Below are 20,606 nucleotides of genomic sequence, written 5' to 3'. Positions count from 1 at the left end.
CCCCACAACTGGCCGAAGACCCACAGTCGCCCTTCCATAATCTTGCAGGGATCAATGCCCACTGTGCAGCCTTCCCTGGACTTAGAATCCTAGAATCACAGAACTGGAAGGGGGCATAGAGGCCAAGCCCCTGCTCAATGCAGGATCAGCCTAAAGTATCCCTGACAAGGGTTTGTCCAGCTGCTGCTTCAAGAGTTCCAGTGAGGGGAGCTCACCACTTCCTGAGGTAACTGATTCTGCTGTTGAACAATTCTTACGGTAAAAAAGATTTTCCTAATATCCAGCCACTACCCTTCCACCAGTAATTTAAGCCCATTATTGTGAGTCCTCTCCTCTGCAGCCAACAGGAACAGCTCCCTGCCCTCCTCCTCTAAGGGACAGCCCTGCAGATACTTCATGTCCCCCCTGAGCCTCCTCTTCTCCAGACTGAGCATTCCCAAGTCCCTCAGCCTTTCCTCAGAGGGCTTCTTGGTCTCCAGTTTGGTTGTGCAGATTTTCTAAAATGTTGCTTGGCCAGCAGCTGCCACCCCAGCACAAGGGATCTACAGTGGGTGACTGAAGGTTAGCTGTGGCAGCCATTTTGTGGCTGGCTCCACTTCATGTTGCAATTGCATCAGCCATGCCATTTCAAATGTACCTGTAGGTTCAAAAAGACTGGGGACCCCGGTCAAGGCACTACCTCCCCATCTTCTGCACTGCAGAATTGGTGCTGCCTTCTCCAAAGTGCTACCCAGGACAGCCAGCTAAGGGGAAAGGAACACCCAGCTGCCTCCAAGGGGAATGTTCTGGTTGTTAAACGTGCAAACAGGAAGAAACGTCCCAGATATTCACAGCACTGTAAGGCTGGAAGCCATTTTAGGCAGTAATCCCATCAGCTTCCCTGAGCATCCGAGAATAAGCATCCCCCATCCTGACCTGGGCAGGCAGTAATCAGCTTAGGGGTGCATTGGCGTAATAAGCCCAGTCTGGCTACTTTGTCCATTTTTGTGGCCACAAACCACGCTTCTTTTTACAAGTATCCTTTACAACACCTCTCCCCCCTTCTGACTAGGATAAAAGGACTCAGCCCTCCACTTCTCTTCCAGTGTGCCTGAAGAAGGGGGTTTGGACTCTGAAAGGCTCCCATCCTGAAAGTCTTCTTGGCTCTAACTGTAACACTCCTTTAGCTGTTCTCTCTTCCTCTGTTCAGCACTGCTAGAAGCCCAAACTCTGCCCTTGCCCCAATCCAGACTTTAGGTGGGATCCAGACTAAACTGGCAATTTTTGCCAATTCCCATTTCTTGCTGCAGACCCTTCTCATGGCATTCTTCACGAGCAGCATTTTCTGGAGATTAGGGGGCTGCCAATGGGTGGGGGAAAGGAAAGTTCCATTCTGCCACTGGAAAACTTAGTTTGGATCCAGCCCTCTGGAAACCCTAACTGTCAAAAGCAGGAACACATGCAAAAAGGCAGACAGATGCCAGGAGGAAACCACAGCCTTTAGTTTGCAAGACCTGGGAACGCTGTTAACAATAGGACATTTTGGAGGACATGAATTCATAAAGTTGCCATAACTCAGAAGCCACCTGACAGCCCTGCACACACACACACACACACACACACACACACACACACACACACTCCAGTAAAAACAATATGCATTAATAAATCCAGTTGCAGAAACTAGGACCAATTCTGCATTAGCCTTTGTCCCAGTCTCACTCAGCTCTCAAGTTTGCGCAGGGCACAGAGTTTGGGGTGGGGGGCACCAGCAATCACAGTGATCAGATTATAGAATCTGGCACTCTGAAAAAACGCACTTATCCCTTGGGGGTGGCATTCCACTCACCAAGTTTCCAGTTCTTAAGATTACCAGCAAAATATTGAGTTATGTCTGGTGAAATTTCATAAATCATAAAATGCCTGTGAAATTTCATCCATCAGAGGTTTGGATGGGGAGGGGAACAGGGCAGGATTTCCTATTTATATGAACAATAAAAGCAGAATTATGCAAAACTAGCCAATATATGCAAACACAATTTATAATGCAATCCTAAACAGAGATACCTGCTTCTAAACCCATTGACTACGGGTATTTGCTCAGTTTGGGATTGTACATTTCCACCTAATTTATACAGGCTGCAGAATTCAGCATTTGGAACACAGAATTCGATTCTGCCCCCCACCCCCCACCCCTATACAGCCCTGAGATAGAATAAGAGAAAGTACACTGTACTGAAATAATTCTGTGTAAATCAGGAAAGGAATCCAAATAACCTCGAAGGAAAAAGAGGAGGCCAAAAACCACTCGCTCAGTGTTCTAAACTCTCCACTCTGTCTGGATTTTAGAACATTGGACAAAACTGCTCAAATTTCCATGCAGAAGAGAAGGCCTCTTGGAAAGAGGCACATGAAGCCAAGGAGCAAGAAACAGACAAGGGAGGAACAGAAGCAGCCAAATACACAGATACACAAGTCTTGGCTTGGCTTATTCATGCTAACTATTAGTGTGTCTCAAAGCTAGGGATTTCTTATTTCGCATTCAACCAAGTTAGTATAGTTGGTAATGTGATGAATGCTTATTTATTAGACACAGAGATTAAAGCAAAGGTGAAGGGAGACTTTCTCAACTATCCAGAGTGTACAGAATTTGATATCATTAGGACTAACAACAGCTTAAAGAATTGTTGGCTCACATCTTAAATCAGCAAAAATCTGCACAGGAATAGATGAAATGCTATGTAAGGGGAAAACACACTTCCTTTATTTTTCAATAATCCATGTAGGTGTCCTGGCAGCTGCCATCTTAGAAGAGGAATTCCCTCCTGATGGAGAGAGAGGAGGGAACACCACATCTTAGAGGGGAGATTCAGTTCATTCAAGATTCGGTTCATTCGCCTCAGAAGAGGCATTCCCTACTGGGGGGGGGGGGGGTAGAGGATGGGATGCTGTTTTTAAAATGGTACCTGCCATCTGCAATTACACAAAGATATTTTTTAATGTGTTGCTCAATTAAATGGTGGTGGTTTCAGTCTACAAAAAGGGTTCTTCATTGATTGCTTTGATTAATCAGTCAAACACAGAAGCCTTGAAGAGTAAACAGAAGCAGCAAGCTGGTGAGGGGGCCTGGAAGGAGTCGAGGGGAAGCAGGAGAAACAAACTGTCAGGAAATCTTCCTCTCAGTCAGCACCTAGACCGGGGTCCCCCGTATGGTGCCCATGGGGACTATGGTGCCCATTGGCACCTAGGGTTGCCAATCCCCAGTTGGGGGCAGGGGACCCCTGGTTTGGAGGCCCTCCCCTTGCTTAAGGGCTAGCAGAAAGCAGCAGTGGAGAGGGAAATGTCTGCTGGGAACTCCATTATACTCTATGGAGACCAATTCCCATGGGGTATAATGGAGAATTGATCCGGGGGAAATGCGCACGCTCTGAAGAGAAACAGCCTCGGCTCGCCCCTCTCCGGACAAGAAAAGAGATTAGGACCGAAAGATAAGTAAATATTGAAGTTCTGGGGTCATAATATTTGGCAGTGGAGCTAGAGAGTCAAAGAAGTTAAAGGCGTGCTCAGAAGACAGCTAGCACTGAGAAAAAGGGAGTATTTTGGAAAACAGATAAGAACCGGAGGCAGTGATTAGCACCGTTAAAATGGCTGCCACTACAGTGAAACAGCTTTCCGAACAGATAGCACAGTTTCAAGCTTTAATGATGCAGTCTCAGAACAAAATAGAGGAGACTGTTGCTAAAATTAATAATGAAGTTAGCCAGATAAACAAGGATCTGCAAGATATTAGGCAGCTGGCCAACAAGGCTGATAAGGCAGCGTCAACAAATCGGAAGGAGATAGTTTATTTAAAGGAGCAGATTAAAAGCCTCTCTGACAGAGCAAGAAGGGCAAACCTTATCATTCATGGTATTTCAGAAGACATTGACTCACGACACTTGGAAGACGGGATAATAAATTGGCTCTCAGAACAGCAAACAGGTGTTATGATTAATGCTGACCAGGTCGAGAGAGTCCATAGGCTTAGGTCTAGAAGGTCAGGAGGATCTCCGAGACCAGTGATAGTCAAATTTACAAGAGAAAAAGTGCAGCAGCAAGTCTTTTTGGCTTTGAAGAAGAAGAGGGCGCTGGAATTTAAAGGGAAAAGGGTATATGTGAGACAAGACTTTTGCAGTGAAACACTGGAAGAAAAAAGACAAATGAAGCCATTTGCAGATAAACTCTTTCAGAACAAGATATTGTTTACATGGGCTTACCCAGCCACTATTGTGATCTACAAAGAAGGCAAAAGACTCACAGCAAGGAACCCAGCTGAAGCAAGGAAACTCTTGGAGAAGATGGGTCTGGACCCAGGAGAAACAGGAACTCAACCAGAGGAAGAGCTTAATGTCGACGAACCAGAGGAGGGGCCTTCTACACGTCAGGAGAAACGACAGAGGACGAGACTATAAGATGTTCAAGGAAAAGGAGGAACTCCAAAAAAAAAAGGGGGGGGGGAAGTACCCCACAAATAAGAGGGAGGGAATATCACGGTCTTAAGTGAAGGAAGGAAATAATAAAAGATCCAGGAGGGGGGGGGGAGGTGTGCCCACCCGAAGGTATAGGGAGGGTGGAGAGATCAACCCAAAAGCGAGCCCTATACCAGAAGAGGGGAGGGGGGATGATGGGGAAGAGTGGGGGGAAAGGGTGTGGGAGGGGGGAAGGGAGAAAGGGGAGAGGCAGAACAGACTTTGTTATCCAGCCAGGGAAGTGAAGGGAGGTGAATGATTATGGCTAAAACTTTGAAAATGCTCTCACTGAATGTCAACGGACTATGTTCAGACCTGAAAAGATATAGATTAACAAGAATGGCAAAACAACACAATATAGATATCGTGTATTTACAGGAAACACATAAGGCAAAGGATGATATTAAACCGTTGTTTAAACACCCAGGATGGAAAGTATTGGCTGAAGCAAGAAGTAGAACTAAGACGAGAGGAGTTGCAATTTTAGTCCACACAAGGATCGATATTAGGATACTAGATCTCATTAGTGATAGGGAAGGGAGATATTTGTTTATCAAAGGTAGGTTTCAAAATAGAGTAATAACGCTTATAAATATATATGCCCCAAATACAGGACAGAGGAGATTTTTGAATAAAGTTATGCAAAAGGTTCAGAAATTCTCAGAGGGAGAAGTTATTATAGCAGGAGACTTTAACATAGATATGACCAAGGAGAAGGAGGCCAGGTGGAAAAGGAATTTGGTAGAAGCACATGAGGCCTTAGGCTTGGTTCTAAAGCCGACACATTTATCAAGTAGACACAAGACAGCTTCTTGTATAGATTATATATTTCTTAAAAAATCAAATAATTGGGAGTTGAGGAAAGTAACAACCCATCCAATATGGATCTCAGATCATGCTCCACTAAATATAGAACTGGTGATAAAAAACGAACAAATTAGAAGGACTTGGAGATTTAACAGTATGGTCTTATTAAAAAAAGAAAATAGACAATATATGGAAAATCAAGTAAAACAATATTTTAGAGAAAATAAGGGAACAGTGGCCACAAATATCTTGTGGGAAGCAGCAAAAGCAGTGTTAAGCGGTCATTGTATGATGAAGGAGAAAGAAATAAAAAAAGAATGGTATGCTAACAAGACACAGAAACTTCAGGAATTAGGCGCACTGCAGAGCAGTCAAGGTATTAGATTCTGCCCTGATAGGAAAAAAAAGATCGATGAAATTAGGAAACAATTGGACTTTATGGATTCGAGGGCATTATGGAAAAAACAAACCATGGTAAGAAATGAGTTGAGATTCAATAAACTCCGTTAGGAGATTGGCTAATTATCTCAAGACTAGGAAAGAAAAGCAAAAGGTGGAAAGTGTTAAGAAACAAGGAAAGGTCACGCAGAACCCGAGAGAAATTAGGCAAGTGTTTCAAGAATTCTACAAAGAGTTATACGCTAGGAGGGATATAACAGAACATATTGAAGAAAGTGGAGAAGTGTTGGGAGATACAGATAGAGAGAGTTTGGAGAAGGAAATAACAGTTCAAGAAATAGAGGAAGTTGTGAACAATTTAAAAGTGGGTAAATCCCCAGGGCCTGACGGCTTTACTGTGGATTTTTATAAGGAGATGAAGGAGTTACTGATCCCCGAATTACAACAAGTGTTTAATGCTATATTGAAGGGAGGGAAAGCTCCCGACTCTTGGAGAATGGCTGAAATAACCGTAATATTAAAACCCCAGAAGGACCCTCGGGAAGTGGGTTCATATAGACCAATAAGTTTACTTAACCAGGACTACAAAATTTTCGCTAAAGTTTTAGCAAATAGGTTAAGGAACATATTACCTCATATAATAAAAGAGGATCAATATGGCTTTGTAAAGAATAGGAGTATTGCACATCCTATAAGGAATATATTTAATGTGTTGTACCATAAACGTTCTGGGCAACTTGCTTTACTTAAATTAGATGTATACAAGGCATTGGACACGCTGTCCCATGAATTCTTATGGTCCATAATGAAGAAGTGTGGGATTGGCCCACTATTCTTAAAAGCCATTCAAGAGGTCTATAGGGAGGGGTCAGCAGTGGTAAGAGTAAACAACGAACATACGGATCAGCTCCCAATTGAGAGAGGTGTGAGGCAGGGGTGTCCACTTTCCCCATCCCTGTTTATAATGGCGATAGAGCAACTAGCAGAAAGGATTAGGAATTCAGGGAGAATAGAAGGCTATAGAATAGGAAAGGAGGAAATAAAAATCAATTTATTTGCAGATGACATAATCATGACAATATCTAACCCGAAAGAAGCCATTAGGGAAACGAAAATTATTTTAGAAGATTTTGAAGCAGTATCAGGCTTAAGGATAAATATGGGAAAGTCTGAAATAATGTACTTTAATGTTGGTTTGGAAGAAAGGAAAGAGATTAATAGGATAACTAATATGGGGATGGGAGTTAAGAAATTTAAATATCTAGGGATAGAAATTTATAAAAATATCAACAGGATAGTGGAGGGAAATTATAATAAAATCTGGGAGAAAATAGAGAGGGATATGCAGCAGTGGGGGAAAAGGACGATGAGCCTGACCACTAGAATAAAGAGTGTATCGATGTTTTGGATGCCAAGGTTGTCGTACCTTTTTCAAACGATACCACTGGAGTTAGATAAGCAAAAAATGACTAACTGGAACACTAAAATAAGGGAATGGATATTTGGTAGTAGGAAACTTAGATTTCCAAAAAAATTGGCATACAATCATAAATCAGAACTTGGATGGGGAGTCCCAGATATAGTCAATTATTATGAAGCATTTCAGCTTAAAGCATTATTAGAAATAGAGAAGGAAGGGGACCAGAAATGGATAAGGTTTGAGAATGAAGCTAATAATGGGGTAGGAAAACATGGCATCTTTACGAACATGGGGGCGAAGGAACTTAATTTAAACGTGGGACCAAGGAAAAATGGGCTAAATGTTTGGAAGAAATGGCAACCAAAATGGCTGAATCGGGTATCTAGATGGACGCCATTAGAAGTGTTGATGGAAGGAGACAAGGAGCATAGGTGGAGCGAACTACTTAAGGCTAAAGGATTTAGAAGGGTAGAAGATTTGTTAATACTAGATAAGTTAAAACCACTACATGAATTTCAAGAAGTCGTAGGAATACAATACTGGCTTAAGGCCACAGGATTGTATACTAAAGTTAAAAAGGAAGTGGAAAAGAGTAACTTAAATGAAGAAGAACCTATGGAAAAGTTTTATAAATTAATGGGTAAAACAAAAAAAGGATTAGCAGGCATCCTATACAGGAGCATGAATTTAGGTAACGAAGGAGCAATAAGCTACCTTCAACGGTCATGGAGTTTAGAAGGCCAAATAACGAAACGAACAGGGGAGAAGATAATGGAAGGTTTAAAAAAAGTTAAGATACATAAGGTTAGAGAAATGGAATTGAAATTTTTCACCAAATGGTATAGAACTCCGGCTACTTTAGCCAATATGTTTCCTGGGTTGAGCCCTAAGTGTTGGCACTGTAAGAAAGAAAAGGGATGGTATTCCCACATGTGGTGGGAGTGTCCTGAGGCCAAGAAACTATGGGATATGGTAGTGGGAATGATAAAGAAATTCTTTCAGGTAGAGCCGAGAATTAACTTTGAACTAATGCAGATGAGTTTATTAGGGAATGAAAAAATAGGGAAGAACAACCAAGATTTACTAAAAGCAATGATATCAGCGGGTAAAGCGGTAATAGCGGCAGGATGGAAGGATAAAAGTAAATGGAAGGAAAGTACTTGGCATAACTATCTCTTTGATTTTGTCCAGTCAGATATAGCCGCTATAATGTTGCAAGAAGAATCATGGGAAGAAAGAAGATCAAGAATTAAAGAAAAGTGGCTGATGTATCTGAAATGGGCGAAGGAAGAAAGGAGAGTGGACATTCAGTGGAAGCTTCGAGTCCTTTGTCCCTGGCTGGAAGAAGAAAAGGATGCATAGACTAAGGGGGGTGGGTTGGGGGTAAATGTAAAATGGATATCAGAAACCATGTAGAGAAACGGATAATGTATTAATAATAAAAATATACATATTAAAAAAAAATGGAGAATTGATCCACGGGTATCAGGGGCCCTGGGGAGGCTGGTTTTTGAGACAGAGGCACCAAATTTTCAATATAGCATCCAGTGCCTCTCCTCAAAACACCCCCCTAGTTTCAAGAACACTGGACCAGAGGGGGTCCAATTCTATGAGCCCCAAAAGAAGGTGCCCTTACCTTCATTATTTCCAAATGGAGGGAAGGCATTTAAAAGGCATGTGGTCCCTTTAAATGTGATGGTCCCTTTGGAGTTCAATCCATGCTAGTCACACCCTTGCTCCCGGCTCCACCACCAAAGTCCCCAGATATTTCTTGAGCTGGACCTGGCAATCCTACAGGTGCCTTTCTGACTGCCGGAGAGGGAGGCGGGGTTAGAAAGTGGGTGGGACCAGTTGGGGCTTTTGTCCAGGAAGGCTTCTGATTGGCCACTAGAGATTTGATATTTGTGCAGATATTTAAAAATACAGCAGCTGCCACCACAGCACAAGGATTTTCACTGTGGGTGTTTTCGCACTCACCTTCAGCCGGCGCCGCGACCCTCTTGACGACGGAGGATCTGTGCTGATTTCCCACACGAAGCGCTGGAGCAACCAGAAGAGCCGCCAATTTCCGGCGCGAAGCCCGCTCAAGCGTTTTCCTGCTTCCTGGCGATTTGCGTTTGAGCGGGCTTCGCGCCGGAAATTGGCGGCTCTTCTGGTTGCTCCAGCGCTTCGTGTGGGAAATCAGCACAGATCCTCCGTCGTCAAGAGGGTCGCGGCGCCGGCTGAAGGTGAGTGCGAAAACACCCATAGTGACTGAAGGGAAGCTGCAGCAGCCATTTGGTGACTGGCTCCACCTCCACCAAAAGCAGCCCTTTTGTGGCAGTCATTATGTGGCCGCACAAGGGTTGACAGGCCGCTCTGTCCCACTGACAGAAGGCTTTGGGGGGGGGGGGTGTTCCAGGAGTGGGTGGGGCATGGAAATGATAACAGCATATGAGTGATGTTGGGAGACAACGCTCTCCTTTTGGGGCAAAACTCTACGGTAAAAGTAATCTCAAACATAGAGTTTTGCCCCAAAAGCAGAGTGTCACCCCCTGATGTGCTGATGTCACTTCCAGGTGATGTCAGTGCGTTGCGCAGGAAGATGTTGTTTGAGGATGGGTGGAGATTTCCTCCTGCCAGTTTGGTGTAGTGGTTAAGTGTACGGACTCTTATCTGAGAGAACCGGGTTTGATTCCCCACTCCTCCACTTGCAGTTGCTGGAATGGCCTTGGGTCAGTCATAGCTCTCGTAGGAGTTGTCCTTGAAAGCGCAGCTTCTGGGAGAGCTCCCTCAGCCCCACCCATCTCACAGAGTGTCTATTGTGGGGGAGGAAGGTAAAGGAGATTGTAAGCCACTCTGAGACTCTGAGTGGAGGGCGGAATATAAATCCAATGTCGTCGTCTTCTGCTGCTGCTGCTGGTGGTCAGCTGGTCCATGGCAGACAGGAGCCCATTAAAGCAGGGGATGCCCCCCAGAGACCTAGGGAATGGCAAGTCTAGGCTGTGCCCATCGTGCTGTGAGAGAATTCACAAGCTTGGGGGACCCTGACATAGACTGTTGCTTCCTTCTCATCTGTCCCTGGAGTTCAGCAAACCAGAATTCAGGATGAGGCTCCAAGCTCTGGGGGCAGCATTTTTGCTTTCCCCTGAGTGCTGAACAGGGGAGTCTGGGTAATGGGAAGCTGGGATTGTGCAATGTTTGCTTTGCAGTATGCATCCCTTGTTGACCCTAATTTCACTGGCTACTTGCTAGTGCAGAACATTACAGGTTTTTCAAGTTCTTTGCCTCCTTCCCAGCTTGAAGAATCCTTAGGAGCTTGAAATTAATTAGGATCAGAAGAATTCTTTTCCTCTGGTGCTGTTTCATTTTCCTACCACAACTCTAAGCAAGTAAAGTGATCACAAAGTTTATCACAACCTGCAGAGTCTAGTGGGGTGAAAGAAAACTGGGATCTGGCCACCAAATTCCCTCATTGGGGTGTGCGAGCAGGCCAGTGCGAGCAGGCTATTCCAGCTCCTGCTCCTTTAAATTGGTATCAAAGTGACCTTGACATTCTATAGCTCCTGCCAAAAGACACATGTGCAGTCCTTGCTGACTTGGAAGGGTTTTTGGGTGTGCATTTGTTTGGCCTGTAGTTACAGTGTGGCATCTTCGGGCCCACCCCCCCAGTTACTGCCAGTGCCCCCCTGACTTCGCATCCAGGCCAGGCCCCCTGACTTCCCATTTTTTTATTTTTTGTGCCTGGGCTGGGCTCTGCCTTTTATCTTAAAAGATCAGTTTCCCCAATGACTATATTTCCCCGGTGACTACTTTGCTCAGTAGGGGATCTGCTAAAACTGAGTCTCCTGAAAGCAGTCACCTTTTTACTGGATTGGGGGTGCAGAGCCAAAACTTCATTTAAAAGAAAAGGAAAAGAAACACTTCATGTTTGTTTGGTTTTTTGTTTTCAAGGTGAAATCTCATGGGGGGGGAGTTGAGGGCACAGAGTCATGTTGTTGTTGTTTTTTTAAAAAAGACAAAGTTCAGGGTGGGGGTGTGGTTTCCCTGATTTAATTTGTCTGCTGCATCAAACCACAAGGATCTGTAACGGTTAGCATTTTTTAAATAAGCATGAAACATTTCTGAGTGACAAATGACTTGTCTTTATTATTTAAATATTATTTCAAGTATGAGCATAATGGGTGCCCCACAAAACAAAAAACCCTGGCTATGGCCCTGGGTACATTAACAACAAAAGTGCTCCTCCAATGAGCTGAAGGTCTTTTCCTGAGCTGCCCTCACATCAAACCTGTGAGGCAGGTGAGATTTCCGTATGACGCCCGGCCAGAGGTCACCACATTAAACGGCCTCACTCCGAAGGGACGTGAACCCTGTCCTCTTCTGGGAATCGAACGCTCTGTCCACTACACCACACTGGCTCTCTAGTCCGCAGTGAACAACCACGAGGATATAAAGTGCTCCAGTATCATTCTCCCTCTGACTGTACATCATATCTTAATGTCTGTCAGTGAGGCAGTGAAGCAGGGGCTACCCACAGACAAGGCTGAGGACTGGGCCCACTCTGAGACTTCACAGGTTAAAAAATCTGTAGATTTTTTAAAAAAAAGTTAAAAAAAAACTTTCAAAAAAATGGCCCAACAAGAACTGGGCATGCTTTAGAAGATGAAGAAGAAGATACTGGATTTATATCCCGCCCTCCACTCCGAAGAGTCTCAGAGCGGCTCACAATCTCCTTTACCTTCCTCCCCCACAACAGACACCCTGTGAGGTGGGTGGGGCTGGAGAGGGCTCTCCCAGCAGCTGCCCTTTCAAGGACAACCTCTGCCAGAGCTATGGCTGACCCGAGGCCATTCCAGCAGGTGCAAGTGGAGGAGTGGGGAATCAAACCCGGTTCTCCTAGATAAGAGTCCGCACACTTAACCACTACACCAGACTGGCTCCCCAAAGGAGATACAGAATGCTGAGGGCACCTGAGAGTCCATCACAAAATAAAGAAGGGGGTGGGGGATGGCCTGCTCTAGGGCTGCCCACTCTGAGTTGGGAAATTCCTAGAGATTTGGGGGTCGAGCCTGTAGAGGGAGTGGTTTGGAGAGGGGCGGAACCTCAGTGGGGTATAATGCCACAGAGACCACCCATCAAAGCAGCCATTTTGCCCAGGCGAGCTGATCTCTGTAGTCTAGAGATCAGCTGTAATTCCTGGAGATCTCCAAGCCGCGATGTGAGCCAGCGAGAAATCTCCCAATGGATCATCCCCTCCCCCTCCACAGTCATCTCAGCTTGAATAAAGAGTTGGCTTTGTTAACTTCAAAAAGACATTTCCACTTACCTGGGGGGTGGGGTTGGTGGAGCTTGCGGATACTGTCTATCAAAGATGTGCATGTCGTAGGAAGGAGGGGAGTAAACCGGAGGCGGCTCTTCATCAGAACTGTCTGGCTCCAGAGTCCGTTCCAGAATCTAATAAAAAAGACCAGCAGAATTGGAATGACTTCAAACATTATGGAGGCCAAAGAAGAAGCCCTGAGAATCTGTGACTTTCATTCCCCACTGTCTCTACTACTGCTATAACACATGCCTATAGTGCTATAGCAGGGGTGGCCAACAGTAGCTCTCCAGGTGTTTTTTTGCCTACAACTCCCATCAGCCCCAGCCAGCATGGCCAATGGCTGGGGCTGATGGGAGTTGTAGGCAAAATACATCTGGAGAGCTACCGTTGGCCACCCCTGCACTGTAGCATTGAAAAGACACTTCACGTATATGATCATGTTGCTATCTTTACAACAAACTTACAAGATAATAATACTGACTACCTAAGTTATATGGTTATTGCAGCTATGAAGATTCGCTTGCCTAAGGCCATCTTGTGCATGGTGCAGGTGACATTTGAACCAGGAGCTGCCAGATTCCTCACCTGGGCTCTTCACCACTATGCTACATCACCTATTAGAATCAGAGGGCTCTGATGATTTTGTATGCTGAATGGCAAAGAAAGACAGGTAGAGGAAGCTTGGAAAAGTTAAGGCTTTAGCAGGAGATTGGTGTTGGGGGGTAGAGAGATTGATGTTGGGGCTATATCAAGTTGGTTTGATTTTAATGATTTCTAATTAGAGGACTCAGGGTTCCAAGATGGAGAAGAAGAGCATTTTACACTTACCTTTCATTCCTCCCTTCCCCACCTGTTTCTAGGACCTGTCTGATGCCCTGGAGAACCTGCTGTGACGTCACATGCAGATAAACCAATGGCTGGAGAGCTTGCTGGCAACAGCACTAGAAGGGAGGCCACCCAAGAGTTCAGGCCATGGGAGCCAAACACATAAGAGTTCACTGCCAGAGCCTCATGGTCAGAGGGAGGGAGAAGATGGGCTGCCTGCGTCCACCTGCTAGGAGCTTCACCAGGTACCCCAGTTCTGCACCTCTCCCTTTTCTAGCCCAGAGAGCCACCATTTTAACTGCCAGGGCCCCATGAGTGGAATCCTCTTTGAAGACACACTCAAACAGCTGCAGTGCATAAAGAGTATCCACTGAGCAACATCAGGAAGAGACGGTGAAGAGTTTCCAGGGAATACATTTGCCGAAGAGACATTTCATTTGTGTTATTGCAATGTATTCATTTCCAAAAGCTGTCTTGGGTTTTTGAGAGAGACGTGGGGCAAATGCTTTTCAAATAAATGTATGTAAAATGGAAGAAAGGGGGAAGCGGTCGTCAGGGGGCTGGGGTGGGAGGAGCCAGGCGCTATTAGTTGTTAAGAAGCTGACTGAAAATTATCTCCTTCTGTCAGTAAAAAGAGAGAAGTTGTGGGCTGAAGAACTGTGATCTGCTCAAATGCTGGCAACCACCTCTCAACTACACAGGGCCCAAGGCAGACTTCACAGCTTCTGTGCCCCAGACTCTCCCTCCTGCTCTTACAGTTCCAGACAGATTGGAGAAACAGGAGGCCTATTATGTCCCCTGGTGAGCTGCCACGGAGGGACGGTTCAGCTCTGGGTCACAAGCCATGAAGGCTTACCGTGACGGCAAATCTGGGAAGATTCCCAGCAACTTGCCCTTAAGTGACCCAACACCCCGTGACACCGGCATAAGTCAAGATGCCATCCCAACCGAGATTGCAGTTCTTGAGAATTGGGGCTTGTGCCTTCATCTCACCAGGATGTTTTTCAAATCCATAAATAGCTGGACAAACGTCATGCAACACAAAACCCGCTTGCAGTTGTCCTTTCAACTTGGGATAACAGCCTGTCCTTCTCAGATCTGCTTTCAAACTATGTGAAGCAGCTGGGTCCTCTTCATTTACTGCCTCTCTGGGCTTTCTTTTTCCTGCTGCAAAGCCTTTCTGTTTGGGGCTTCCTTTCACCATTTCGGATCAGTGTAGAGCCAGCATGGGGTAGTTGGATCTGGGAAAGCCCAGTTCACATCCCCATTCTGCTATGAAAGCTCACTGTGACCTTGGGCCAGTCTCTCCGTCTCTCAGAGTTACTTCATAGGGTGGTTGTTTTCAGGCTAAAATGGAGGTGGTGGGGGCGGAAATGACATTTTATGCAGTTTTGGATCTGCACTGGGAGATCAGTGGTTTTATTCAATATAACACAGTTTCATAGTTACACACATTATACTTTGGAGAGACCACAGCTCAGAGGCAAAGTATTTGCCTTGCAGAAAGTTCCAGGTTTAATCCTTGGCTCCTTAAATTAAAACATCACAGCTACTGGGGAGGGACGGTGGCTCAGTGGTAGAGCATCTGCTTGGGAAGCAGAAGGTCCCAGGTTCAATCCCCGGCATCTCCAAATAGGTGTGAAAAAACCGAAACTTGAGACCCTGGAGAGCCGCTGCCAGTCTGAGAAGACAATACTGACTTTGATGGACCAAAGGTCTGATTCAGTATAAGGCAGCTTCATATGTTCATATATGTACTGGGGAAGCAACTTTGTCTGAGACCTTGGAGAGCTACTGCCGGTATCAGCTTCTTTGAGGGAGGGCTCTCCTAATTCCTGAAGGGGGAATGGGTGGAAATTGGTGGAAATCAGTCCGATTTTATATACGAGTACTGCATTTTAGCAATGAGTCCCATGGCGCAGAGTGGTAAGGCTGCAGTACTGTAGCCCAAGCTCTGCTCATGACCTGAGTTCGATCCCCAGTGGAAGCTGAGTTTTCAGGTAGCCAGCTCGAGGTTGACTCAGCCTTCTATCCTTCCAAAGTCGGTCAAATGAGTCCCCAGCATGCTGGGGGGAAAGCGTAGATGACTGGGGAAGGCAATGGCAAACCACCCCATTAAAAAAGTCTGCCGTGAAAACGTCGTGATGCAACGTCACCCCAGAGTCGGAAACGACTGGTGCTTGCACAGGGGACTACCTTTACCTTTTTACTGCACTTTAAAAAAAAGCCCACTCTGTGTGTGTGTGTATGTGTGTGGTATGTGTGTAATATTGGATGTTATGTATGTGAAGACTTTGGGTGTGCCAGCCGGGCTCATTGGAGCCATACGGACATTATATTATATTGGAAGAGGAGAGAAAAGCTATCATGGTACTATTCTTTAACCACTCCAAGTCACAAAAGGGTTAACTAATAAAAGATTTAGAATTAAATTTCACATACCAATTCAAAACATCTCATAACTCAACGTCAACTTTTACAATCCAGCTTTCAGGGACAATTTAAAAAAACCAAGCATGACTCTCCTAGTTAATTTTAAGACAATCATGTCAGAGACAGACCAACTGCTACATTTTTCGGCTCCTTCTGAATCTTGTCTTCTCCACCGTCCCCAGATTCTAAGAATATCTGGTACCCGCAGTGCTGAAAATAAATCGATGTTCAGGTGCAGCATTTTCCGAACTGTGCGCTGCAACAAGGCTTGAGATCTGCATTGTAAAAATATGACCCCATGTTGGACACATCCACTTAGCTGTGCCTTATAGAAGGGGGAGCTTTCCCCTCTTTGACTATGTTGCACAGATGTCTATGATGCACAGACATCATTCTTGAGGGAAGAACAAGAGCAATCTCTTTTAGAAGGCAAAGAGGAACGGATAACCAAGCCTGGACCCTGCAGGGAAATGGAGAGTACAACAAAGTGGTCCTTGCTGAAAGCAATGCGACTGCATCTGGAGCCCGCCGACGTTCTTCCTTGCGCACCTTAGTGCTTGACACTGGACTGTACGGACAAGTTAATGGAAGACGAGGGCACTCCATGGCATCCCTTCTGCTGTACACTGGCCGTTGAGCAGTGTGATGTCCGGCTAACTGGCTGAAAGTCGGGTCTCAGACCCCAGACCCCAAACCCAGTGGAAAATTGTCTCATGTAGTTTTGCCCTTCAAGGGATCAGATAACAGGTGATAGGAAATACCTCCACCTGAGACCCTGGAGAGCCGATGCCAGTCCAAGGAGACAATATCAGTCTTGATGGACCGGACCAATCGTCTGATTCCAAAAATGGCAGCTTTGTGCAGTGAGATAAGAGTGCCTAGGGACTGGGTGGAGGGGATCGTGAGCAGGTTAGATAGGTGAAGCCTGAACCACTACCAGGGGCAAGGGCAACAAGCAGTCACTGATTTTCTTTAAACCAGAGATTCTCCTACTCTATAAACCTCCCTTCAGCGTTTCAGTTGAAACGGTTGTGTCACAACTTAAACAGCCTGTTTTGTGAAGCATTCTTAAGCGGGGCACAGCTGCGTTGTGTGCGGGGTGCCCCCCCCTCACTGGGCTGACTTTGTCTGGAGCCCTCCTTGACATGAAGATTTTCAAACATACATTGGGGAGACTGCAGGCTCATTGAAGGGCTGGCAAATCATTCATCTTGAGGCCAAGTGCATCAATTAGTTAAATTTAAATTTGCATATTACATAATACTGATGGAACCATGAGACAACTTAAGAGTTTAATAAACATATAAACACAGATGTACTTTTCATTGTTGGAAGGAAAGAATAATATTTTCTTTTTCTGGTAACTCACCAGATGGGGGTGGAATCAACATGCCTTTAATTTGCATCCTGTGGCGTACTGGAGGGGTCAGGTTGGAACTCCCAGTGGTCTGGTATTCTTTCTTCTCCACTATCAGTCTTTTACTCCTCCTACCAACCTTACTGGCAAGCTGGATTCTTCAACAGCGCCACCTAGTTTGCGATACCAGCCCTATCACCTGACCCCCATGGACCAATCTCTGCCCACCAAACATTATAAAGCCCCAGCCTTAGAACCTGTTTCTCAGTCTGGCTAAGTGCCTGGACTTTTCCACACATTGCTGCTGTTGGGATTTGATGTCTCGCCTGCTCTGGATGTTCACTACTGGGCATTTCAATTCTCACTTGTTGCTTCTAGAGACTGGCAGTTCTAGACTGTACTAGCTGCCTCTTGAACTGTTGAAGTAAACAGCCAGCTCCCTAAAGACTCCATCGGCTAACCATCTGGCGTCTAACAAAGTCCTACCATTTAAAGTTATCCTCCCTCGTTAGTCAACTAAAGCACCAATGGATGAATCTATCCATCAAGCTAAGTCTGCAACCACAATGCTTTTTATTCTTTGTATCACAAACTGCTTTGGGCTTGGTTTTGTGGGAGTGTGTGAATGCTGGAAGTTGCCTTCTGCAGAGTCAGGCCATGGGTCCATCTCGACTAGTATAGTCTGCTCGGACGGCAGCTCTCATGCAGAGACTTTTTGCAGGCCAAGATCCTTCAATGTCAAGATGCCAGGAAAGAACAATACGGAACCTCCAGTACACAAAGCATGAGCTCTGCATTGAAAGCACAGGCCAGAATGCAATGGCATGTGCATTTTATAACTATCAGCAAGAACTGGGATCTAAAAATTAAATGCTGCCATCTGGTACTCTGAAACAAACAATTTATAGCTGAGTCTGATTGTGCCCTTTTACTTATTACTGAACACGAAGCTATAATGCACAAGTAACAATTGAGCAAAACACACCATGTAGTACATCTTACAACCACAAGCTGAACATCTTACATCCAATTGACTATGGGGTGGGCGGAAGATCTCTCAATCCCTCCCTTCCTCCACATGGCTCTCCCCTCCCACCTCCTCAAACAGCCAAACAGAAATAGCAACCACTATGGACATGGTCATGTTGTCATCTTCATGTTCATTCTTGTTTCAAAAGCTTCTTTCATTTTCTGTAAACTCATTATTTTCATTTTTTTAAATACCCATCACATACATTCATTTCATTTTTAAATCTGCTTTCATTCCCTTTTGGTTTTGAAGAAGACATTTCCAGACTAAACCTCCTGTATTTTTTTTAAGCACACATTTAAGCCTAGCTTTCTCCTAAACTGGGCTCAAGGTGAGTTACAACGGTAATAAAAGCAATATTCAATTACAAACTCATAAAAACTAACATATGTATGTAATTAAAAATAAAACGGCAGTGCCTAAAGCCCACCTCACACAACTTGCGGAATCTCAACCAAGCAGAAAGCTCCCAAACAACTTCAGGAAGAGCTGTGACCATCCTAACTACTCGACAGGAGGGAATAATCAGTAGGCATTGGTCTGAGGAAAGGAGCCATCCCACAGGTGGATACAGGGAGAGGCAGTCTGCTATGCATCCCATTTAGATGAAATTCTCAGGGACTGTACCAAGGGATCCCTTGTGCCCTGGGCCACCCCTAGGGTACGCGATGCCCCAGGCAGACCACCTACCCACTACTCACTCCACGGTGCCACCTCCTGGGCTGCCCCCTCCCCTCCCCTCCCCTCTTGCACTCCATCCCCACCCCCCCGGGGAGGATGCTCAGGGAGCAATACGGAGGCTGTGCGTAGGCCGGGAGTCCTCACAGGGCAAAATCTGGGCATTTGCCTATGGTGCCAGGCGAGGAGGGCCCTATTTGATTCCCTCCTCAGCCCGGCACCCTAGACAAATGCCTAATTTGCCTAGTGGGAGGGTTGGCCCTGCCTGTGCCAAATTTCAGATGGGTAAGAGAAAAGACCCCACGCTAGGAAATGCAACACATGCGGTCATTAATTGCTCAACGGAAACTGATTAAGACCAATGCCACTCAAAGCTCTGTTGTTATTCCCATTCATTTTTGCTAACCTAGCAAACATAACAAATGCTCTCAGAGGGTGGCTGTGTTGCTCTGCAGTAGAAGAGCTAGATTCGAATCCAGGAGCACTCTGTGGGTTAGTCTGCCCTTTACTCTGGCAAGGAGTGGGCATCTTCCCTACCCGCCTTCCCACCTCACGGCACAGTTACCTCAGGAGGAATACTGTCGTCTGAATCCGAGCTGTCGTCATAACTGCTGCCGTCTAAGTTCATCTGCAACAGCTGATCGATGGTGGCATCCACAGCTCCGTTGTTAGCCCTCAAAACACATTCAATGATGTCGTAATCCATATTGGGAAACATAGTCTTGAAATCCTCCATGGCCTGATTAAACTCCAGCCGCCGCACCTGCCTGGCGGGCCGGCTGTTGTTGAGTTCCTGTGCGGAAGAGCTGTTCCTTGAGCCGCCATTGCTGCTGCTCCGGCGGAACAGACTTGTCATTTTTGATAACTGCTTTTGGAAAATGTTTAACCTTTTCAAATCAACTGTTGAGGTAGCAAAAAGAAAACCAGCAGAAGGTATAAATCCCGGGGCGCGGGGGGGAGACAGGAAGAGGCACGGCCGGCCTTCCAGTCCCACTGTCAAGAGACTACGTAGCCATCTTCTAACACTGCCGGTCGGTAATCCACAACACAAATGTGGAACATTGAAGATGCCGCGGCAAGAGGGCACAACGGTCCTGAAGTGTTTCCACCCAGAAGGACTCAGCCACAACAGCGGTCCAAAGCCACACCTCCAAAAACACTACAGCGTCCAAAGCCTAAGAGGCATGTTTAACTGAAGAAACAAACACAAACAGATATTAGAAAAGTATTCATTGCAGTAGCAGACATTAATTTGAAGCTGGAATGAATTTGGCTAGAAACTCTTAAGCAAATGTTACAGATCCCGGTGAAAATTTACATACAGGGTGAGGACAAAGGCATACCATTAGGTGGAGCCAGGCCTCATTTGGGCAGGAGTTCACAGGAGTGGAGCTCCAGAACCTCTGGATTTTATAGTGCTCTTTCTTTCTTAACCACCTCCCTCCAATACTTGCTTCTGGGCTCCATTGTTCAAACCCCCTGTGAGAATTTTGTTGAACTCTAAGATTTTTTGGGAACCTGGAAATCTAACAGACATGTTCTGAACCTTGTTGGTCTTCTATGAATGTACTGTAAAGATTGGGTTCCAGTGATAAATAAGCCTCCAAACTGAAGAAAGGCGGATGAAACGTCTTGATATCTAGAACAGACGTCTTTGGAAGGGCTTCCTTTAGTTCTACGAACTAAATACTGGAATACTGTTACTTCTTTGTGATTGGAAAGACTGTTTTGAAATGTCTGTGAATGTCTTTTTGCTACACGCTCTTGTTTATTTGAAGTTCTATGTGCAAGCTTGGTCAGAACACCACTGACCTCTACATTGTACTGTCTTGTTTAAAATTTATGGTGTCTCTTAGCGTTTTTTT

General features: G+C 45.4%; 1 protein-coding gene across 3 annotated transcripts in view; it reads right to left on the bottom strand.

The window, feature by feature from the left end:
• CUEDC1 (CUE domain containing 1) overlaps positions 1-20,606 on the bottom strand; it is an 81,767-nt gene that overhangs the window by 25,549 nt on the left and 35,612 nt on the right. For all 3 annotated transcript variants that reach the window (XM_060259390.1, XM_060259392.1, XM_060259391.1), the window contains 2 exons: positions 19,307-19,933; positions 12,422-12,549 (listed from right to left, as the gene is read on the bottom strand). In XM_060259390.1, the coding sequence (XP_060115373.1) occupies positions 12,422-12,549; positions 19,307-19,597 (419 nt within the window). In that variant the 5' untranslated portion in view covers positions 19,598-19,933. The remainder of the gene's footprint in view (positions 1-12,421; positions 12,550-19,306; positions 19,934-20,606) is intronic.

The sequence above is a fragment of the Heteronotia binoei genome, chromosome 18 (assembly GCF_032191835.1).
Source record: "Heteronotia binoei isolate CCM8104 ecotype False Entrance Well chromosome 18, APGP_CSIRO_Hbin_v1, whole genome shotgun sequence".
Taxonomy (NCBI): domain Eukaryota; kingdom Metazoa; phylum Chordata; class Lepidosauria; order Squamata; family Gekkonidae; genus Heteronotia; species Heteronotia binoei.
Note: the sequence above shows the minus strand (reverse complement) of the source record. Positions and strands in the feature narration are given on the sequence as shown.